This window comes from Seriola dumerili, unplaced genomic scaffold, assembly GCF_002260705.1.
Source record: "Seriola dumerili isolate Sdu_G_001 unplaced genomic scaffold, Sdu_1.0 BDQW01001449.1, whole genome shotgun sequence".
NCBI lineage: Eukaryota > Metazoa > Chordata > Actinopteri > Carangiformes > Carangidae > Seriola > Seriola dumerili.
In genome coordinates this window covers 1,413,052-1,437,787 of record NW_019175704.1, presented here as the reverse complement: position 1 = coordinate 1,437,787, position 24,736 = coordinate 1,413,052, and the positions used below count along the sequence as shown (strand labels likewise).

The window sequence follows — 24,736 nt, the reverse complement described above, 5'->3', positions numbered from 1 at the left end:
CAAGGGTAAGAAATGTCAACAAGATTGAAAAAGACTTCAAATAAATAAAAATAAAAAAAGATTGAAAAGACTAGTTTTTGAAGACAGCTAATTTTATTTGAAGGCTACTGTACCTGATTTGAGCTGATACACGTGTTTAGGAGTGGTGGGAAAGTTAAAAAAAAAACAAAAAAACACCTTTAACATTTGGTTTGCATCTTGGTATGAATGGGTTAAAAAGCCATATTGGGGTATTTCCATTGACTGAAAGGAAGGCTCAGGCTTTTGACATTCAAACAAGTCAGAGCGTCTTTGGTTCATTGTTGTTATAAAACAAAAATCACATATTTACAAAGCCTTTACAACAAACACCAGTGCAATTCAAACATATTTTTTAAAAACTTCTCAAACTTCATTGTGCTTAAACATAGTGGGAACTGTAGCTCCATGACATATTAAAGTGCGTTCTTGATCAGTAGTTAAGTGCATAGTTAAGTCAAACCTAAAAAAGCAGAGAACGTATACAAACAGGTGTCGGATTCATTTTGAGGCTAAGACTCTGTGACATACTGTACTTTTAAAGCAATTCGGCAGAAATAACGTTTTCAACTCTCATCGTTTATGTATATTGACAACTAAAACACATCGCAGGTATTAATAAGTCAACTGAATTAAAATAACCCTCTTCAGTGGATTAAAAACTCAAATTATGTAAAGATGTTAAGAGGCACAATCAGTGAGATGTTCATCCACGAGAAATTTTTCTGCTAATTTAAAGGCACAGTCCATCCAAAAATACTAAATTATTTCCTTTAAAGAGTGCAATCTGTCATTACAGAATACATTTACATGAGTAAATGTTTACACAAGACTTTGAGGTCTTCCTTTTTAGTTTTACTGTATTTTCAGGTGAACTGTCCGATAAAACTCTATGAATGTATTGATTTCTGTTCACCACGGTGGACGGGAATCAAACCATCTGAGGCTGAAAAATGAATTTGGAATAGATTGTATAAATGGTATATATAGTATGAATAAATAACTGCACATTTTGTTTGTGATGGTTTGGAGTCACTCATACATCAGTGCAATTTAACCTTTTAAGGCTGAATGGGAGTGTAAGACAGATTTTGTCGTCAGGTTGCATATTTCTGTAAATCAACTCAAAATCTAAAAAAAAAAAAAAAGAGAAACAACCTAAACTTTACCCATAATCCCACATCTCATTAATGTCAATGATCAACATTCACCAGAGAGAATCAGCTCGAGTATTTACATTAGGTATAACACAAGGATCTAAAATAACTCAAATTAAGAATCTAAACTGGCACATATTCACAATATTTACAGTTTCAAACACGATTCTATGTTTGCTAGTTTGAGCAGGACAAATAAATAATAAAAAAAAAAAAAAAAAAAAAAAAAAAAAAGGGGGGAAGGCCTCATCTGCTCTTGCTTAAAAGCCCTAAAATGCACACAAGGCAGGCACATCAATACTCCCTGAGGCTGATTACTTAAGCAATCTTAGTCAGCATCTGTTATAATACTGGTGGTGTCTGACTCATCAAAGGTCCTCTTGTAGCGGACCGTAGAAGAGAAGTGGGCTCTTTTCTTCTTATAAATGATAAAGCCGATGACTGAAAGGAGAGCGAGGAGGATGACGATGAAGAGACCCAGTGCCACGGGAGAGCCTGCAGACTCTGAGGACACAAAAGTGAAGTTAGTTAGTGAGTTTTTAGAGGTTTTTGTGTTCCCCACTGATCAAGATGGCGTCATGTTTGAGTTCACGCAGCTTCTATCTGACAAACTAAGTAATGTAAAGAATATTTGTTTGGGCTTAGACATGCAAAACCTCTACTGCTGTCAATTAAGTTGCGTAACTTTTAAAAAAGGTGGAGCTTTGCTGATTTTGCTGGCTACAGATACACATTTACCACACAAGCATGAGCGTGGTATCCATCTTCTCATCTAACTCTCAGCAAGAGAGTGTATTTCCCAAAATGTCAAACTATTCCTTTAATGCAGTTGTGACACTTACTTGCATCAGTTTTGCAGACAACACGACTGTGGCTTGACTGGCAGCTAACAAAATTCCAGACTCCTTTTTCTCCTGCCATCATGACGACACAGTCGGACAACGATTTCCTCCCGGTGGCAAAGGCCTCATCTTTCCAGTTAAAATAAACCAGAGCTGAGCCATCCTGCCAGGATACAGGCTTACCTGAGAGGAGGAATGTGGAGATAATAAGGGAGGGGGGACTATCATCCCCAAGGCAAAGCACAAATGTCACAAACAATGTGTTTCTGTATGATAATGACAGTTCATATCTGAATTTAAAAAAGTACACTGACAGATTTGTTAAAACATAATTTCATTTGGCCACTTGGGGCAGTGCAACAAGCCGTAAATGATATTGTTTGATCTGTTTTGTGTTTCTCTCTGCTTAAGAAATGTTACGTCCAGTATTTACTCTCCTTTTAGTTCTGTTTTCGGGTTAGGGTTACTCCTGAGGGGAAAATACCAGACTCTTTACTTGGTAAAAGTCACTAACTCTGTCTGTCTGCTGTTTGGGGGTGGGAAGACTTTCTCGGGCGGTTGGGTGAGGTGGGGGGGGGGGTGCAGAGTCGGGTAATAATTCTCTGTGGGTGTGTCACTATGAGTTACACCTTTCACATCATACATAGTCATTTGATCTCTTTGCTAATAGACAAATATTGACTGCATGGCTTTAAAGGTCCTTGTCATAGTGTGCAAGCTGATGAAGTAAACTGTGGTCACACTGAATTGAATTTGGTGTTTTCAGTCACAAGTTTCCTCATTAAAATGGGGTAGGAATAGTCCTGTGGTCTCCTTTCTGCCACAGGCTGAACACTGATGTAATCACAAGTTAGCTCTGAAAATGTCTTCCTTTGATCTCTTCACATGTAAACAGAAAGGTCAACGAGTTTAGGATTCAAAACAGGATTGGAATCAGCCTTCACTCCCAAATTAATTGACGACTATTTTAATACTCAGTTATCCTCTTCTTACTCAGAATGCTAAATCCAAGTTAATAATGTTTTACTATAATGTTTTACTATATCCTCTATATCTTCTATATCTAATAATGGGGTTCACCTTGAGTATCCAAGTCCATGTTGAGCCATACACGACTGGTGATGAGAGGGTTATCAGAAATGTACTTTGACACAAAGTCGTTCTCCTCTTTGGTTTTTATGGTCAGCAGTTCAGCACCTGTCAACACAGAAAAAAAAGACACAACAACTGATGGACTGCAGTTGCCTCAGGTGAATACTGATCATAACCTTTCATACGCCAAATAACCACTCACTCATGCCCTGACAGATGCTCCTAGCCTGCTGCATGCTGTAGACGCTGTAGTTGTAGAAGCTCATGTTGAAGGCGTAACAGTAATCCTCATGCTGCACCCACTTGGACATACCGTTGGTCTGAGGGCAGTGACTGGCCTCTGGGGTAGCATAATATTTGGCTCCTGATTTATAACAACACAAGAATAAGATGGAGAACTGTCAATGTCACTCAAAAACAAATTAAGTCACAGGTAGATGCATCACTTTTACACAATGGTCCAATTTTGCTGCAGGGATTCAGAGGTGCTATTTTTCTCCTCTGAGCCATGTCTGCACACTGAACCATTCAATACTGACTGATTGCAGTACCCTGACTTTTTCCTACACGATGAAAGAGGAACAATGTGACTCTATATTTCAAAACAGATAGGAGTCTTACTCTGGGAAGTGGTAGTGATGTTGGTGTAGCAGATGGCTCCGTCCCTCAATGTACTGCAGCTGGTCTTCATCCAGTCTCCAGCAGGGGTGACATGAACACAGCTGGCCTCTTGGTTGTTGGATCCCTCCTTTGAGTCAGAGATGGTGACTTTGTAGTCAAGTTTTGTTCCATCAGACCATTCATAGGCCGAGCCGCTAACCTGCATGGAGAGAGAGAGAGAGACGTAGATTGTCATGATGGCACGACTGGCTGGCAGCTTCAGCAAGGAATTTACGAGACACTATCATGTGAAAGTAATCCAAATGAGACGTGCCGTTTCTGGTAAACTCGATTATAATTCATTTTAAAATATTTTATTTGCTCAGATCTTGGTTAAGCAAAAATTCTTACGTCCTGATTTGACAGGCCAATCCAGAGCGGGAAACCATCCGTCTTGGCGAGGAGCTTCACATGTGCACTGTGCTGGACGTCATGGACACTTGCCAGGTGGCCTCCACGCTTACCGCACTCTTCCACAGCCTGGTACCAACTCAACTTTCGGGTCACAACCTCATAAGTTAAGTTACCGTAGTGTTGAAAATCCAAAGCCGACCGGTTGTACTCCTGTTTTGGTTCTTCGGAAGAGGAGGATTTAAAAACATGTAAGATGATTTCAAGCATGAAATATTTCCAGTATTGAGAATAAGAGAGGTGGAGACAGAAGTAAGATTTATGTTGTAAAGTGTGATACACCAACCATTGTCCAGTTTGCAGGTCACAATGGTCCTTTGTTTGAACTCTGAGAAAAGGTTTTTGTTTTGAACAAGAAGCCAGTTGCCTTCAGTGGTGAGACCAGCCAAGAAAGGTTGATCTAGATCTGGTCTGCCATTTGCCCAGTTGGAGTATTGGACATTTGTGCCATCATACCACTTCATCCGGTTATCTACATCAGAACAAAATCACTATTAATCCTGGTATAATGACATAAATACACACACAGACGCGCGCACACACTAAGGACTAATGTCAGTGTTGATGTAATGTAGATTTTTATTACACAAGCCTAAAGCACTGCCTATGGCACCATTATGCTGTTTCTGCACTACACTAACATATAGAAATCAAATAAAGATTAAAAAGGAAAACAAAAAAAAACCCATTGTCAATCATGTGTTCAACATTTCAGCCCTCAGACATTTATCAGGTAAAATTTATTTTAATACACCATATATTTTTACACCACCCAGTAGAATCCCACCAGCTCCTAGCATCCATACTAATCAATCAGTCAATGAGCTCTTTGATGGTACTGGTGATGTTAGTCAGTTTATGATCCCTTCAACGCACCTGTCTATAAGGCTTTTCTGGTGTAGAAGAACTTGGTAGTAAATTAAAAGAGAATATTATAATACTGGTATGGGTCAATATTGGCCAATAACCTGGGTTTAGGTACCAGGGTCTGCATTAGTAGGAAAAAGTGTTGCAAAAAAGGTCGTGTCGTGTAGTGGTCACTGCATGTAGGTAGAGGTACTAACATGCAGTGACCATTAAAAAGAGATTTGTAGTCAAAGTAATAAAATACCAACCGTTTTCATCTTTAAACAGTCCCAGCCATACGAACTGGGCCAAGGTTTGAAACGGTAGCAGCTGCTGCTTGATAAACTCATTCTCCTCTGCATTTCGGATAGTTAAGATGTCTGCGCCTGGATCTGAAACATGAATGCAGCAGCATCAGCAACTTAAGCAACATCAGTAATATAATAAAAAAATTAAAAAAAAAAAAAAAAAGTTTCCGCAACTTCGACATAACAACATGTGTCCCACGCTGTAAAATTCTTACTGAGTTTTTTGCAGGTGTCATAAATCAGTCCTTTGTCGAACTGTTCCCATCTGGAGGCGACCAGCTGGAAGGAGTAGCAGTTGTTCTTGAAGGGGATCCAGTTTGGACCATTAATCTTATGAGGGCACTTCACCGCAACATCCTCTGGTGTGGTGATGATCTCATCTGTAATAAATAAGTTTACGTATTTATTTAGATGCTTTCCAAATGTGAATACTTGCAAGAATACTGATGCATGTCAACTGAGAAGGACATTTGACACAATTTTTTTGACAATCAGGCCAAACAGGAAGCCATGGCTTACTATTCTAGTCTCTAAAGTTCCCCTGCAACAGTTTATACACCCTGTTACCACAGAAAACTTACCAGCAGGGTTGTAATTATAAACAGTACAGTATTTCTATAATATATATTATAACTGTTAAACTCTTTTCTGATTCAAACACCACCCTGTACAAGTGCAACCCCAGAATTCCATAGGTCTTTTATATTATTTACCACTTTTCCTGAGAGAATTTTCCCCAATTTTCCCTGTCTAGAAAAAAATGTTTCATGCAGTAGTTTCATGCAATTAGCAGTATGAGGAAGTATAACAGGCATTTCTGTTTAACTGTATTCCATTTCCCCACTCACTTTGTGATTTGTGGCAGATGGCGCCTCCCAGCTCCTCCTCGCACTCGGTGGCTTTCCAGAAACCATCTGTGTCCAGGTAGACGCACGAGCCACTGGTGACATCAGAATACCACCGACTGAACACAGTGTGGCTGTGGTCTGTCCAGCGGTAGTGGATCCCTTCCTGAACACAAAACGAAACATAAAAGAATCTTGTAGAAATGGTGAAGTTAAATAAATGTAGCCCTTGTTTGGTACACTTACATCTTCACTGAAAAGGCCGATCCACATGGGCATGCGCGCACGGCTCACATTCACAGTGAGGGCGGACTGGAGGGAGGTGTCGGCCACACTTGCCAGGTCCATGTCATTACTTCTGCACTGCTCCAAGGCCTCAAACCAGGTGAGATTTTTGACAAGCAGCTGGAAGGTGTGGTTATTGATGTGGATGGGCTCTGTGAAGACCTGGGGCTCCTCTACTTTATCTGAAACGAGTAAGCCTTGTGTTTAAATGACATCATCTCATGAGAGCTGCAATACCTTGTTTTTTTTTTTCCACTTATTTATCTGGGCATTTGATGCATTTAATTCAAGGGGTTACAGTAGAGGAATGACAGGAAATTAGGGAGAAAGAGAGAGAGATGGGGAACGATATGCAACAAAGTTGTTATGTTAAGTAAACGTATGGTCTGGAGCAAAATCAGGATAATAATGTAGAAATATTAAATGGTGATTTACCTGCATAGTGTTGGCAAATGGCCACATTTTGATATTGTGTGCAGGAAGAATAATCCCAGGTACCCAGCATGGCAGAGTTGGGGTTATTGATCAAAAACACACATAAATCAATACTCTCTGGATCCCATGTCTGATAAAAAAAAGGGAGAAAGTACAAACTGGAAATGACATTGTGACATCACCTAAGGCATGTTTTTTTTAACCTCTGATATGTAAAATTGGTGGAGATTCCCTTTTACACAGAAGTGAAGTAAAAGCGGACTCACATTGATATGTATAGCCTTATGCATGCCCAGAAGCAGTGGGTTAAAGTTCAGGTAGTTGACTGGGGACTTGTCCGCCCATTCTGGGTTGTTCTGCTTGATTTTTAGACCAATCCAGATCCTTTCCATTTTATTCATGCTCGGTAAAAGTGTGTTGATGAAATCTAAAACACACACATATAGTACGACAATTTTTTGTGTTGCATTTTGACTCTGAGAAACTTCCATTTCTTATTTGAGTGGCTGAATTAACAACTTTATCAATCATGAGAAAACAAGTTATCTAATGTCATCCGAGTCATAACAGGCATGTTAACCATGCTTTTCATGTTTATTACACATAGAACTAGAATAATCCTCACCTTGCTCCACCTGATCTGATATAGTGACCAGTGTTCCTTTCACTGACTGGCATGCCTCATTGGCAGACCTGAATGACAAAGACGTCATGTTCCTCATCAGTGTGTAGCACTGAAAAAAAAAAAAAGACACCACCGTTATTATCACTTCAGTATTTATGCTTCTCAGGTCCTGTGTTTTTGTACTACACTGTGTGCCAAATCTAAAAAGTTGTAAATGTATTTTTTGTGACCCTGTATTAAACACCACGCACTACAATTTGTAAGAGGGCTGTCTTATAAGAGATTGTAATTGTCTTGTAAGTGTCAAGAGACTTCCTCTTTTAAATCAAGATTAAATATCAAAACACACAGAGATGTACGGAGGGCAGATGCCACGCAAAAATGTTGAAATGAATTTAGCATTTGCAATCAATTTCTCTAAGTGGACATACTCTCATAATCACCCAGGCGGCAAATAAATGTTGGTGTAGAATAATGATTTTAAAAAGAGGCCATAGCTCTTCAGTTCTGCTGGGATAACACAGAAAATTATATTTAAATTTATTCAATCAAACTTAATTGCTATTGCTGCTGGAAATATCTCAAACTGAGATTGTCTATGTTAAGACATTTTTTCATGGGAAATGCAAGACTTTTCCTTTGAAGTACAAAATTATCATCATCCTCTTTCCTTAGGTTTAATCCCTCTTAGTTTTAAAAGCAACTCCATTGAGTACAATCACTCTAGGGTTGCAGGAGAATGACAACAAGAGCAAGAGGTAATCTGTTTTAAAGCGTCATGCAGTGTTAAGAGATGTAGATGAATGTAGACCTTATTTCTGAAGGACAGAGAGTCCTTTTCACAGGGCAGTCCAATAGGCCGAGGCTCCAGAGGGTTTATCTCCACTGACGTGATGTTGTGTCTCTCACACACAAAGGACAATCGCTGCTGGCAACTGAGTTCATGGTCTAAAAGCAAACATATGACAGTGAATGTGCCTATTATGAATCAAGTCAAGTAATGTGCATCAGAGCTTTTTTGCTCTCCGAGATGATTAAAGCCAGATTAGTTCTAGCTCATTTTATAATGTTATGTGCTGTTCTGGACAATTTTACAAAACATTTTTAAATATTTGCTCTTTTCTGCTGTTAGAGCTGTTTTCCAAGTGAGCACTTTCAAAACAATTATTGTGTAAAAATTACACAGTTAAAGGTAAAATCCAGTTTATTATTAAGTATTTCTGCAGAGGAATAGCCATCACTAAATTGAAGGATTGAAGTTAAAAAAAATTAAAAAAAAAAAAAAAAGAACTTGTGAAGTGAACTTCACCATCTTTCTCTCATCAGAGTTTGACAGCACCTTTTTTCAGCTAAGCCCACTAGCTTCAGATCAGTGAGAAGAGCAATAACTTCATTAACATTATTTTTTATTGTCATTTTATTCTATGGATTTGACCTGCTGGAAGCTGTTAGTCTGGTATGTGTGTTGGCTGAACCAGGTGTTATTTAGGCCAAGAAAACAGAGAAACATTTAACTGTTCTTATTATATATACTGTATATGAAACACATTCTGATTCCCAAATTTGTGCAATACTTACTTTTAAATTGTAGCAAATGTCTGATTACCACATATACCTGTCACCTTCTAATTCATATCAATGGTTTTCCTTTGCTGACTGCGTTTGAGTGAGTTAGGAACTGGTATTAAAATCTAAAGATTTAAAAATATCCTTAATCATATTCAGGTGCATAGAAACACAAAGATGTTTACTCGCCTGGAAAGACGCTTTCAGGAGTGATGGAGATGCATCTACCCAGGAAAGCTGCATGGTAAAAGTACATCTGGGGGTACCTAGAAAACACATTATTTCAATCAACACATTTTTCCAGATATATACAGGCATAAGAGTCATGAATGTGTGTGAGTGTGTGTGTGTGTGTGTGTGTGTGTGTGTGTGTGTGTGTGTGTGTGTGTGTGTGTGTGTGTGTGTGTGTGTGTGTGTGTGTGTTTGTTTGTTTTGGCACTTACGTCATGGGGAATATCCTTCCAGGCTCTTTCATATTGACCCACCAGTTTTGCTTAAGAGAACTTGAGATCTGTTTAAAACACGCAAGCTTAAGTACCACATCATAAAATAATGATATAATCGGCTTTATTACCACTTGGCTCAGAATTTATGAAGTACTTTATAAAAAACAAGAACTTGTCAGACAGAAAATCAGAAGGATGCATCAAGCAGGCAAGGAACTTTTATGGCAGTGATGACTGTACTTTTTAGTGCTTAGCTTGGTGGCAGAATTTAGTGCTATTGTACAATGTATATTGTACTACATTATATATTTTTCTATTCTACTGTTTGACTGCTGTATTCTCATGAAAAAAGCTTTCCATGACCAAAAGATTGTGGAAAGAATTTCCACAGTCATTAGGCTGTACAAATCAATTATAGATTCCCCTGGGGAAAGAAAAATGTAAACAGGGCGAACTGCTTAAAGAGAGGAAAACAAAACAGGGAATTCCAATTTATTCAGTCATCCCTTTTTGCTGTCTAAAATAATCTTAATGTGTTTTTTTTTTTTTTATGTATTGTTAAAAATTAATAGTAAGAGAAAATCTCTTTGGGGAAATATCAGAAATATTCCTGTTTGTCTCAGCCGACTGGAGAGGTGTGTTGGTGTCTGTGTTTGATTGACAGTGACTGGCAGGCTGGCAGAGTGCTGTTGACTCCCAGACAAAGTAAACAAACCTGTGCAGACAGCTTGTTGTAAGCTGGGATTCTGAAGAGTAAGGACCACACCAATCATTCAAGGTACTTTTGAGGTGCAGGACAAGACATGTGTTCATGTTTGTAAGTTAGATAGGAAGGAAACTTAAGTAGGAAAACTGATGTGGGTTGTTGGTCAGAATCTGTGGCTCTTGTGTTGCGTAGGAGTTGCAGTCTGACTCAGTGTAACCATCTGCCCTGCCCATGATACAACACTGATGTCAGTGCTTTATGCAATATTTAATTGAAAAATATCAAAACAAGGTCTATGTAGCCAACACTGGAATGGTATTCTGTCCAATTCATGCAAAAGCAGGGGCGCCTTGACGAAACCAAAAAATATAAATTCAAGATTTTGCATGCATGTTGGAGCAGACAAAACTGCTATTTCAGTTAGACTTTGAGTTTTGTCTCTTTCTTTCCCCCAAACAGTGATTGTCCAATCATAGTAGAGCAGACATGGCAGGCCTGTCAGGACCTCTGGATTTCTTCACAAGCTGTGGCTGAAACACATGGGACTGGAATAAGAGCTATACCTGGTACATATAGAGTTTGGAGTGTGGAAGGTGGTGTTCTTTTTTAGCCTTTTAATAAGCTACATAGGTTAGCATGTCCACTTAACCACTTTTGCCTCAACCTTTTAGCATAATATCATGCATGTGGACATCAAGTGAACATTTAAATGGTTCTTGTTTTAAAATAAATGATCTGGACCATTAAAGTCATCTGGAGGGAGTTTTCAGCCAGCTTGATGAGTTTTAGCATTAGCTCATGCTAGGTACCTAAAACTAACTGATAGTGATAGTGACTTCAGTCGAATTACTGTGAATTTTGAGTCATATATCTGCCACTGTTATCAGTGTAACTTGCATACGTGCTGTCCTCGGACCAAAAGCTAGACAGGTGTAGCAACAGTGACTGAAGGAGATGGGGCTCATCGAACAGTCACTCGGTCTTGGTTTGATAGCACTCTCATGAGCCCATCATTACATGGCCACATATAGTCTTGTCTCACTTACAGTTTTTAGGTACTGGTGGATCTTTATGGCAGCAGTGGAGGTAGTTGGTGTAGCCAGTTTGCTGTCGTTCACATGGCAGAAGAGCTGTGCCCCCTCAAAGGTAAGCTTAGGCTCCTGAACAAACCAAAACTCCGCTCCATCCACGAACACAGACGTCTCATGGTGCCCAACTGAAAGGCACAACAAATAGCTTTAAAATCGTGACACATCTCAGGCTGTGACAACAGACATATCACACCCAGCCACAGACATGCACAGACGAAATTATTCTAATACTGGGTTTCTGCATCGTTCATCAAATCATTATCATTATATATTATTTTTGTCAGTACCTTTCAGCTGTATATTGTTTATATAATTCCTAGTAATATAATTGATCAATAGGATTACTGAACAGGCTTACACGGGCACAGGCCCAGGGGCCAGAGCCTCTGTATGAAGTGACTGTTAATATTTCCTGTTTGAAAGTCACAGAGCTCAGTTAAAAGACTACAGATACAAGCAAAACCACCATGAAGAGACTCACAACAACTACAAATAACGCAACCGCATGGTTTTGTCTCTGTTGGTCCGGGGGTCCTGTATATTTTACTTGTCTATGACCAGGGCCTTATTCTCTCATAATCTCTCCATGCCTGGACCCAGATAAACAGCAGAATTTGATGGATGGATCAACTAATTATAAAGTAAAAAAAAAATGATTTCTTAATTTCTGTTTTTGCTAAAAAATCAACCCATTGTGAGTTGACAAGCTTCTGTCTCAAGAGCCAAAGGTTACAACTATTGTTTCTGTTTACGAAAGGAAAGAAAAAAAATATTTTAATATATAGACTTTTTAATACCTTCTCAGATTTTTCTTTGAGGGTAGTGAACTAAGTGCTTTTAAGACTTTTCAAGACCCTGTGCTAGTAAGTTGTCAGAGAAAAAAAAAAACATGAATAAAAGAAATTCTGGCCTCTGACAGATCTGAGTCACAGTTGAAACCCAGATTCAAAAGATAATCAGACTTTAATCACAAATTCTGGAAAGATTTAGTCATTACCGGGATTGTACCAGTCTGGGATCTTTGGTGTCTTTCCTGTTGAAGCACCAACAAAGAATGAATTAGAAGCAGAATAAATAAACAACACCACGCAAACAACAAGCTAATGTTACATTCCAGTAGATTTATGTATAAGAGCATACGGTTTTTAAATCACATGTGGGAAAATTTGTCTTTACTTCATTATTGTGTTACAGGAAACTGTACAAATAACTCAACTACTGGGTGGTCGCACCATTCTAGCCGCATTACAAAATCCCTAATTAAGCATCTTGATGACAGGTTTTAGCTCTCCACAAACAAAAACCAACCTCTGCTTTGTGCACTGCTACACTACACAGTAGGGATTGTATGTGTGGTCTTACCGCGGGGTATTTGGCAGACCCACTCCAGCCTGGAATCACAGTGAAATGGTGTGGCGTAGAAAGGTGTGGCAGTTAAGTCATAGTGCAGAAGCACGAAAAGGTGCTTCAAGGTGCTCTTCATTGTCTAATGAGGACACACATTGTTGACACAAATATTGTCACAAAGAAAATATACAAGAGACGTTTCATAACTGTGAGATTGCAGATCTTGTTCCTTCCTGCAGCTCAGTGATAGTTTCAGAAGAGACTGTCTGTCTGCCAACACAGTCACTAACCAAGACAATCTAAATACGAGCAAAGGTCATCGTCTGAGCTGCATGATGAAAAAGAACTTCTTAAAACGGAGGGAAACAGCAAGAGACAATCAGCTGGCACTCCGTTCTGTGTGAAACACAGGAGTCAAATTAAGAGAAATGATATTCATGGTCAGCTTGATGAATAATAAATGACAGTTTCCTCATGATGGGAAAAAACAAAGCAGAACCCCTGCTCTGACCGACTGTCTTCAATGAGATTTTGTTTCAACACAGCATGAAATCATGCATGAGTCAAATGGGGGCGGATTTCAGCTGTAGCTCTTCTGTTGAATCCCACAAACAGCTGCTAAATGGCTTTGATTCATAGATCAATCTGGACAGTATGGATAATCCTATCTTACAACACAATAATATAGTAGTATGTAGTATAATGTAGAGTAAACCTATCCAGCCCACCTTGAATGCAGTGCAGTCCCGATTGTATGCATCATCCTCATGGAAATCCTGGTAAAAAACCTCCATAGATACCTGTTGCGAAGACATTGAATAAACACACTTCACACTTGGTGCGATAAGTCTATCTAAAGCAGATATAGTGTGTTTGAGACAAATAAAGGTGCCGTTTCAGCTGCAGGGTTAAAGGCTAGAAATTAGAGTAAATTAATTTGGCCAAGATATGATTCTAATTGTTTTCAATGCACTTTAATTTGTTTGATTTGTTAGAATTCGCCGTCTTGAAAATTGCACTGAATTATCTGACACCTAAAATGTTATACAATACTATACGCTACACTATACTCACAGGCCGGCCATCGCTCCACTCCCAAGAGCGATCAGATGGGTTTCTCCTGTTCAGGCCAACCCAGAAGTATCGATTATTACTGCAACAAGAACAACAGAGCAAACCATCATCACTCCTGACAATAGAAACTCTTCTAATCATTTAAAAATCCTCTTAAGTGCTGAGAAATTTTAACAGCAATGTTGGCATCTTATTCATAGATACAAGATTAAAAGCTTAAAACTGATTCAACCACTCAATGAACATGTGTGAGTTGTGTGTCAGGAGAGGGTCTGTGTTTAGTCTAACGTTCAAGTGAAATGCTGAATGTTGAAGTGAACAAAGAGAGGAAGTGGAACTCTGAGGTATGCGCCCACGAGGACAAAACAACATGTTTAACGTTCATCTCTTTAAGTGACTGTTACTGCCCATCTGATAGGTAATGAGTGTGTCTATAAAAGTTAAAGCAACAACCAGTTTTTATTTGTTCATGTCAGAATGTTACAAAATAAACAATGACAAATTAAGTAATAAAAATAATGCTAATAATGCTTCATAAAAAGAATACATACAGTACACTAATGCATGTGTGTATACCTGATGGTCTCTCTCATGATGCTGTGCAGGGCCCTCATCTCAGCAGTATTTGTGAAGCTGGGCAGGTTGGCTCCCAGAGCCTGACAGAACCTCTCAGCTTCCTCCCAGGAGCGCTTCCTGCTCAGCCTCTCCTCATGAAACACCTGACAAGGTGAAACAACAGCTCACAACAGCTGCCAAAACAGTACCAGTACCTGGTTTCTGTGGCTTCCTCTGAAGCCACAGAAAGCTTTATACAATTTTTTTCCCCCACATACAACATAGTACTCCCCATCCCCTGTGAACAGACTTCGATGTGTAAAACTTTTTTAACTCCTACTACAACCATCATCACCTTTGCCAAACGACTATGGCTTCTAATGGTGGAAACAGTCTACAAGACCAGAGGCATTCAAAGACACAGTCATACACACATACACACCTTGTAGCAGTATTTGATGTCTGGTTTAGACACCCATCCATCAGGACAGGTTGCATTGGGGTTCGGCTCTGGCTCTGGGGGTGGAGGTGGACTGAGGTCTGTTCTACAAATGGAGCCGGCCGTAAAAATGGTACAGTTCTTCACCTCCCACTTGCCCAGGGGTTTCCCGGTGGACATCACTGCACAACTTCCATGCCGAGCTAAAATACACATGAGGATAAAGCACTAAAAAGCTAAATATTATGTGCAAAATCTGTAATATAGTTATTTTTTTATTTTCGTTTAACATATACAATCTAAGTTTTACTTTTACATGAAAAATCTAAAGTGTTTGTTGTTTTTTAAACTCATTAAACATGAAAATGTGGGTCTGTTGTCACGGTATACGGACATTAACATAACGATGATGATAATGATAATGATGTAAACTTTAGTGAGTCAGCAGACTAGAGCTGCAAAAACAACTAGTCATTCCACAGAAAAACAATCAGCAACAATTTTGGAAATATTTATATAATATTTATTATTACATATTTGATACTGGTTCCCATACTGTTTTATTATATTAAACTGAATATCGTGGTATTGGACGGTTCCTTGGACAAAACAGGACATTTGACTACAACACCTTGGGCTTTGGGAAACTGGAATATAATCTATATTCTGCAAACAGAGGTTCAGAATTACATACAGCACATTATAACATTATACTCTGTCATCAACCATGAGTCTTTTATGACAAGCCTAGTCCTCTAGTCTTTGCTATTTCTGCATTAGGGTCTGAGTTGTGCAGAAGCTGTGTTGTTTTTACTAACCTGGTTGAAGCCAGCCCCAGTTAGTGTAGGTAACCAAACCTGGGGACCCATCCTGGCTCAGCCACTGGTACTCTCCTGTGTTCTTAATGTCCTGCAGGCCTATCCAAAAATACTGAGTTTCCTTGCTGATGTGCTCTCCAAGTAGACGGCTGATGAAGGCCTGCTCGAACCTGGAAAGAACGGTCAAATGTCAGTGACTTGACAAAGACCAGCTACAATTATGTTTAAGAAGCATATGTCATGAATCTGCCTAACAGTTAAAAATAGAGGGACCATAGTACCAGAGGTATTCATCAGCAGTAGTCAGCAGCTGATGAGTATCAGTGTCTATTTCTGATCAAAGAGCAAGGTCACCTGCTCAACAAATTCCTACCTGTTTCTTATAGTGATGTTACAGCGATCTTTGAAGGACACTTGTTTGGTGTTCACTTGATAACAGGAGTTGCCGTGTCTCCTCCAACCCTGGGGGATTGACAGCATTAAGACTTCAGATACATTCAAATTACAAAGCAAAAGTGGCCCAGTACCCCAGTTTCTGTTCTGACACACACTGTCCTCTGCGATGGTGCTTTACTGAGATCAGTCATGTGGTTTTTTTTTTGGTTTTTTTCTACCACCACATCTATTTAGGACAGTTTCATTTTTGCATCCACACATCTCTTCCGTTCCTGCAAAAGCTGCCAATACAGCAACAGATCAGCCTTTAAATGACTGACTGTCATCTGACCTCCACAGCCGTAAACACACTTATATGACTATTTCCTTCTTTGTCTCATTTTCATGATGATTGCAAATGTGTGCGTGTAGCCTCGGTCATGCACATTGTGTTGATGTGTGGAAGGACAGATGTCACTTCCAAACAGGGATGTGAATAAACAAAAAGATCACATCTATAGACAACACACTTACATCTTCAAAGCGGCATCCAGCCTGTGTCACTGATTGCTTGACCTCTCCTTTCGTCTGACACATGAAAGGTAGCCTCTGTGTGCAGTTCCCAACCCGCCAACCATGAGACTGTGGAGAACAGGCACAGGTTTGATTTTGCAGGCCTCATACATAAACAAACATGTATAGAAGATCATAAGATGACAAAAACCCAGCCTTGGCAGTACACAAACACACACACACACACCATGCAAAATGGCTGACTACAATACAAGTGGGGTTACAGAAAAATGCATGCCCTCAGAACCACATCAGCATAAAGACACCTCTCCAGAGTAGAAGACGCAGCTGGTGTCCTGAGTGGGCTGGACTGGTTCGTTTGGAGCCCAGTAGGTGAAGGTGACGGGTGCATGGTCGATCCACTTGAAGACCGTAGTGTTCATGTTGGTCCCGGTCAGACCGATCCACACATCCAAAAGCTTGCCGTCTGATGGATCATAACGCAAAAATAAAAACATCACTTTATGGACATATTTAAAATCAAACTCCAACGGTCAAGGCAGGGGTCTGTTGATTCACATTCTGAATTTAATCCTCATTCCCACAATGTTCAGGAGTGCAAAGGAAAAAAATAAGGCAGCAGAGTGTAAATCAGCTTGTTTCATGAAATCCACACGCGAGTGATTACTTTGTCTGTACCGTAAATCAAGAGAAAAGCAAAGAGGCCTCACCCCATTCAACACAATTGTCAAATTTGCGTTAGCAGATATTTCACTTGTTCAAAGAGAAATGACTAGTTCATCGCCAAGACATATTACATTAGAAAAATGAAAATGAGAGTTTGACCTGCGTGGAAATGAGTGCTGATCATCTCTTTGCTGTCGATGGAGTGGAGGCTGGCCAGAAAACCTTCTCCTCCTCCCTCTGCTTTGTTACAGAGCTGCTGGGCATCTGTAAAGTTTTGAGGCTTATCCTTCACTAACTTGTAACACCAGCCATTCCACGGGACCCAACCGTCAGCACACACTGTTTCATTATACAAAAAAGACTCTGTAGAGAGGGAGAAAGACAGGTAGAGGCCATGAAGGGAAATCAGGTCAACCGTATCTCCATATCCCAAAATCACAAAAAAAAGAAGAAGAAGAAGAAGAAGAAGTGGAAGCATCACCTAGTGTATCTATATCAATTTTATTCCCTATTGGTGTGTGTGTGTGGGGCTTCAAGGATCCTGTCACTTCATCCATCAGTTGGATCAAACAAGGCGCTTTGGATGTACTGTATGAAGCTATGGGCTGTTATCGTGTTTTTAGCAACGCAACGGCCTGACTCTATGGATGGCAATATTGTTCCCACCATTTTGGCTCCGAGTCCGAATGAAATATCTCAACAACTACTGAATAGATTGCTATGAAATTTGCTAGTTATTCAACTTCTGACTTTGGCGATCCCCTAATTTTTCCTCTAGAGGAAGAGGTGGGCATTTGTGATATTTGAGTGAAATATCTCAACAACTATTGAATGGATTGCCATGAAATCTATAGACATCCATGTCCAAGTCCGGATGAATTACCGCTATTACTGACATTCCTGTCAGCTTCAGCTGTACTTGATGTTTATTACTAAGTAGCAAGTGTTAGGATGCTAACACAACCATTTAACTCAAAACGCCACTGTGCATAAGTACACCCTTGCAGAGCTGCTAGCATGGCTACAGACTCTCAGTCCTATTTAAATATGTTCAGAAGAAATATTTGTGCAGACAGCGAGGGCACCAGTTCACCTACCTGTTGTTGCTGTGCGAGACGCATTGACACTCTTCTTGCAGATGTATGGCAGCCGTTTGTTGCACGCCTCAGATTCAAAGTTCTGTTTAGAGTTGAGGACTCCACAGTCTGACTCAATAAGTGAGGGGGTGGGTGGCATTCCTGTCAAGCACATTTCCCCCACACACAATGAGTAAAAATAAAATCCCATATTGAATGTGACAGCAGAGAAGAAGAGCGGCATTTAACACTGGGTATCTTTCTCGATTCAGCTTATCGAGGTTTCGTAAAAGAAACGTTTAATGCTGCAATGCTGGTTCGACAGGTTAGACAGTGCTGCCAGCAGCAACACTGACATGTTGTAAATTACAGCAACCACAAAGAGCTCATATCAGTAGAAGGCCAGATGGCTGCAGTATCCTTCATACTGCAGTGTAAGAACAACACCTTCCCCTGACAAGAACAGAAAACATATTACAATAGCTAGAAGCTTTATAAAGCCTTCCATTCAGCACTATTAATGGGTTATTCAGCAACACTAACAATCCCAATGCCACACTGTGTCCAATAACCATGCACAATGAGCTTCTTTAGCTTTAACACTGGCCTCATTGTTTCTCTGACTGACACCAAGTCACAGTTTATAGAAGGGCAGCAACAACAGCCGAGCACAACAGGATGCACGTTCTGGTGTGCTAGGAGAAGCAGGTGTTTTAGGAAACCGAAACTGGTTTATTGTGGTGACAACATATGAACTTGCAAAAATCTACATGCATTTTTTTTTTTTTTTTTTTTTATCGAAATGGTTGCACTTTAGCAAAAGTTAGGTTTTTTTACCACCATGCATTCTCACAATCATTGCTGTCATCGACTGAAGGGGCCTGAATTTACGGCGGGATCGCTCGCAGAAACTGAGCAAATATTGAAAAAATAACACAGGGGAAAGACATAAGAGAGAGAAGATGTAATAATCATTGCCTTTTTCCCAGCGCAGGACTGAGAGAGGGGAGCCATCCGACCACTGCCAGCCCTGAGACACGTCTAACTGCTGAAGGCCGATCCACATCCTCTCAGGCATTCTGCCAAGTCCGTCCAGTACTGCACAACACATCACAGCACAAAGGGCAAGTAAATTCAACAAAGGATAATCTAAGTGTATTTCAATATGAACAACATAACAAAACACAAACACGGGGATACACAAAAAAATTGATTAAGAAGGATAGAGAGTAGAAGAGTGGGTGAAAGAGACGACCGTAAAGCCCCAACAGTCCTGGAAAACTGTCAAGAATCTCAAATGTGTCCTGGTGCAACCCAGGCCAATTCGAAATCTATCACGAAGTTGCAGCTTTAAATGTCACTGACAGCAGTTGTTTACGGATGGACGGAGCTGCTGCTGCCCCAGTCACACTTTGTCACATCGATTGTGGTTTTCAACTTCTCAAACTGAGATAGTGTCACAAACACAAAGCAGGACTAGCAACAAATATTTTGGATGGAAGCCATGTGACATTCTGAAAACACAAGAGAGGTTAGATAATAATCACGCACTCTACAAATGTTTAAACAAAAGGCTGTGCTGTTTGCCGTGTCTTTGATATTTCTAAAGAAGTTCTTATGACCCACAAATCCAGAGAAGATATCAAGGACAACAATGCATCTTTCAATCTGCAAGACTTCTGTTTTCTCCTTCTGTATTAATGTGTCACATGACAGTTTGATAAACAGGATTTAAGAAAGAAGAATCAAGAAAGAGAGGAACAAAAAGAAGAAAAGAAACTGTCTCAACATCCACACTTGCAGTATTTGCCAGTAGTCAAGTGCCACCTTGTGTAACAAATCTACAGAAATAACCAACAAAACCCCAGACCCCATTTAAACTGAAAAACTGCAGAACAACTTATGAGGAACTTATTTGAAGAGGGGTGGAAGTGATAATAAGCTAATGCCTTTACTCAGCTAAATGAATGAGTCTTAGTCATTTGCGCTTCCCTTTTTTCTTTTCTTTTACTCCCACATAAAAGAACAATGAGCAGGAAAAGCCGAGGAATAATAATGATGGAATCCACCCACGGAAGGTAGAAGTAAAATATTAAATAAAGTAATTTCATGGAAAATTCAGAAGCTGAATTGTACATAAATATCACGCAACACTAAACATTATTTTTGTGTAATGAAACATAACAGAAATGCAATCGGTTTTTATAAAAGATTGTGTATGATATTAGTCATAAAACTCTTGAATCACTGGTTTTGGGCGGTGTGAATAAAACAGATGTTTCTCTTTCTGCTGGGAGCAGGAGTTAAACTCGAAATGAAACTATTTCCTTCAAAGTTCTCAGGCAGTATAAATATTGTTTCTGGGCTGTGAGAGACACAGGTCAGTTGACATATTTAAGATTTATTTTCGTCATTGTTTCTTTTTTTTTTTTAAAAAAAAGCACCAAAAATGTTACAGTAGAGCATTTAAAAGCCCTGCCAACATAATTATCATTATTGCAGTTGTTACTGTTATAAATGAGGCATCCCTGTCATATCAGAGCATTTGATCGTGTTTATGCGGTATTCAGCATGGCAAGCTGATGACTTTGACTACTTGGCATTTTATTTTATCTTATAAATGGAGAGGAAGAAGGAACAGAAAAAGAAGGAGGTGATGGAGCGGTAGTAATAAATCAGTCTTACAGGTTTTGGAGTGGAGATCTTCAGGTGCAGATAGACTGAACAGATCAGCTCCCTGACTGCGACATGAATCCAAAGCTTCCTGCCAGGTCACCGCGGCACTGGAAACAAACTCGTAACAGAATTCCCCTTCTGGCCCGGCAAACAGAGTCTGGCATCCCTCCTCTGCAAAGTCAAAGAGACCGTGTGAGTTGTGTGAGCATGTGCATCTGTGCGTGTTATTCAGTTGTGTAAACGGTGGATGTATTTTATTGTCTTTTATCAAAAAGAGAAAAATGAATTAAAAAGAGAAAATAACTTGCACACAATCAGCTCCTAACAGACATTTTAGGTCAACAATATCACAATTGCTACATTTGGAGACAAATGTTGATTCTCTTAAAGTGATACCATCATTTTAAAAATAGGCAGCTGAATGTCTCCATATTCGATGTCTCGTCAAGTAAAAGGGCCAAAAATGATGAAACTGATGTTTTTAAAAAATAAAGTGCAACATGCCAGGTGTTAGACAGTGTCCCTTTTTTCCATCTTGGTCATAGTCCAAGGAGGTGGCACACCAGGACAGTCCAGGGAAATCTGTGTCAGGGAGGCATCCGTGGTGCCAGCTGCTGTTGTATTTGAAGGGGAACACACAGGGACCGCCGGCAGAGTTCCCATTGGTGGTGTGGACAACTGCACAGAGAAGAGAGGTGAGCAGAGAGCACAGACAAAGACCTACTTCAAGCTTCTACTACTAAGTCATTTCTAAGGAAAAAACCAAAACCATGCTGAAAGTGAAATCAAGTGTTTTGTTCCTTGCACCAAACACTTCCTCTTCTCAGGATAAACAAACTAAGTAAGTGTTTCGTATGAAAAATTGTTGGACAACTTAGTTGGAAAAGAAGGTTTTATATATTGAGGGCAATAAAACCACAAAGCCAGTAGACCATTAGACACAGATAGTTCAGTGTTCAGATCCTGTATATTGGTAACAAAAAAACAAAAAAACAATGGAATGAATGTGAAAAAGGAGAAATAACGTTCTTCAAGAAAAAACTAGTGAGTGAAATAAGAAATTAAATCATCCTGGTGCAGAATACATCGTGGAATATGTGACAATGTGAGTTTGTTGTTTCACAGACAGAAAGTGATGGAAGAGAAATAAATTGTTATTGAGGGAATACTATTTGAATTTTGACAAGTCCAAATCTTAGATTTAAAATAGCTAAGAAAAGCAGCATGAGGATGCATCTTTACACCACTCTAGAGCCTTTCCATTTCAGTTTTTTTCCTTTTTAATTTATGCTTTATTAAAAGAAAAAATACAAAACTATTTTTCTGGGTCATCTGGATATACATCTAAACAAGTGCTGTTTTACTTGAAAAAACCACTCTCATTTTAAAAATGTGCATGATCTAATATTATTCAGCAGTGAAACTTTCCCTGTCTACACTTGTAGATAATTTTGAATGTAATATACAGAAAAGTATACATTTATTGCAAATTCCTAACAATTCAACATATGTTTCAGGGTAGCATGAAACAAACAAACCATGAAGCAAAACTGAGAGCTTTTATGCGTCACTTCACCACAAAACCCTTCTGCAAACCCTGCAAATGCACAATCATAAAGCACTAGCAAAGGAATTCCCCACAAATTCAAAAGACAGTGTTTTCAGTCTGAGTTAATCAGGTTTCAGAGAAGTCATATTCCTTAATTTGACACAGCGTGTTGTTACTTGGCTTCAGGGGGAATAACTGATGGGAATGACCATAAACCACCAGGAGTGCTGTTTAAAATGTACCAGAACCTGTTTTATCATGTGGCACAAATGCCAACAGAGCTAAGACATGGCCACACAAGGGTGTAATGCATCACAAGGTTGGAGTTAATTCACATTCAATTGAGGAAGTGGATCCTCTGACAGAATGTAATGTGTTAAAATCAACACAAACTGCATTTTCGCTCCTTGACTGAAAACCTCCTCAAGCATTAGTCAATCCTCAGAGCAGCATAATGGACTGCCCGGAGCATGGGCTTGTGGCTATGATGAGATCTTTGTAAGCATTTTCTCTATCAGATAAGAGAAAGAAAACCACACTCACCATGGTATGACTTCTGGCAGATGTTGTCCTGGGAACCTCCTCTCACCCACACATCACTGGGGTCCCGTTTGGCTACAACTTTGCTTTTGTTGGCCGCCAGGCCCATCTGATACGCAGTGAAAACAGCCCCATCCAGGCACTGCCACCGCAGCAGGACGTCGCTGCCACAGTCAATCAGGGACAGTGTCTTGTAGCGTACGTCCAAAGCCAAGCAGTGGGACGTGGCCACGTGGAAGAGCCGGTGACCCATACCCCATTTCCACAGCTGGGATTTGCTGTTTGGATCACAGGTGTTGAGGTTCAGGTCTGTCTCCAGGCACTTCCCTGTGCTTGAGTGCTGGATGGTGAAAGCATCTTCATCTGTGATGATGGGACAGACAGAAAACACCTCAGTTAAAAAAAAAACATATGACTGACTTCACCTTGACATCTGCTGAAAGATCTAGATTGGGCTCTGGAGTTTGTGTGATCTTTTTAGGCCATGTAGGAGAAATTTCACAAACAAAAATTATAACAGTACTAGGTATAAACCTGGTATATGACTGGTCCATGTTTGGGGTTCACCTGTTGTTATCAACCAGATGCCCTGGCTTCCCGGCTGCTCGGGAGCTACAAGGAAGTGGAGTCAAACTTCAAATTCACTGCAAACTACATTTATTAAATGTGCCACTATCAGCTTTAAGCTACGGTGGGTGGAGTCTACATTCTTACAACATAAACCTAACTATAGAAACTGACTTAAATATAAACAATATGTAAAATAGTGAAAAAATATACACAACATAACATGTGGGCCTATTAAATGTAGCCCATTACATTAGTCATTTTAATACCCAGTTTCTGTATTCTTGACAAGTATTGCCAATGCCAAAATAATAAAATTTAAAAAATCCCTGAACACTTGATGTGTATTTTATAGGGCTGATTCCAGTCATTATACTTAAATTTGACTAATGTCAGGTTTTTTTCATACAAGGAAATACATTTCATATAAGATATATAACTGCATAAACAAAGAAAAAGTATAGAGTTAGTAGGGACATATAATAAACATGGATAAATAGTTATGAGTGGTTACAGCAAAATATGAAGCAAACAGATAGTGACAGTACTTACCCACACATGCTTTCGAAAATAGAAAACAATCTCATATTACAGCTTCACTTTACTGAACATAAACAGCAGCTAGGCTACATAATAGGGGAGCTGAATACAGATGTAACACATGACATACACAGAACTATGAGGAAGGAGGGATGAGTATGCAATTTGTTTGACCTGTCAGAATATGATTTGGCATGAAACTCACTGGGGGATGGGGTCATTATCAAACTACTAATGAACTACTGGGTTTGTATCTGCCACCACTTGTAGTTTAAAAGGACCTTAGCGCTTGTCCTGGGAGTCATGTCGCGCTTCAGTGGACGAAGTTGTTATTATCCAGCTGAGGCAAATGTGAGTGGCAGAAATGGCTTAGTCATGGTCGAAAATATGATAAGTGAGAAAGAAACAAAAGCAAACTTTGGGAGCTTGAGTTAGCTACTTACCAAAGCCTTTTCTGCTAGCCGGTGAGCAAGTTCCCAAGAAAACAGTTGTCTCCAACACAGTCAACAAACAAAGGCAAAGTGTCGCCTCCGTTAATTTCAGCATGTTTCCAGCAGAGTCTTTTGGTCGGATTCATAAAGAATCTGCCCTCCCGCAGTGTTGAGCAGTGAATACTGAGCGACCGATGATTGAGCGCACAACCACAA

At 39.7% G+C, this 24,736-nt stretch overlaps 1 protein-coding gene across 1 annotated transcript; it reads right to left on the bottom strand.

The window, feature by feature from the left end:
• Positions 1-24,736, bottom strand: LOC111238683 (lymphocyte antigen 75-like). The gene is made up of 35 exons (XM_022768318.1): positions 24,533-24,736; positions 22,986-23,345; positions 21,398-21,571; positions 20,903-21,064; positions 19,196-19,315; positions 18,239-18,379; positions 17,301-17,504; positions 16,781-16,941; positions 16,476-16,583; positions 15,940-16,028; positions 15,567-15,736; positions 14,752-14,951; positions 14,331-14,473; positions 13,755-13,833; positions 13,409-13,480; positions 12,696-12,819; positions 12,331-12,366; positions 11,289-11,458; positions 9,534-9,601; positions 9,280-9,356; positions 8,336-8,472; positions 7,525-7,633; positions 7,166-7,326; positions 6,900-7,029; positions 6,426-6,646; positions 6,183-6,345; positions 5,550-5,714; positions 5,296-5,418; positions 4,467-4,652; positions 4,121-4,344; positions 3,731-3,929; positions 3,312-3,473; positions 3,098-3,214; positions 2,018-2,200; positions 1-1,679 (listed from the first exon to the last, which is right to left on the bottom strand). Exons 1-35 carry the CDS (start codon positions 24,633-24,635, stop codon positions 1,504-1,506), a joined length of 5,217 nt encoding a protein of 1,738 aa, XP_022624039.1. The 5' UTR covers positions 24,636-24,736; the 3' UTR covers positions 1-1,503.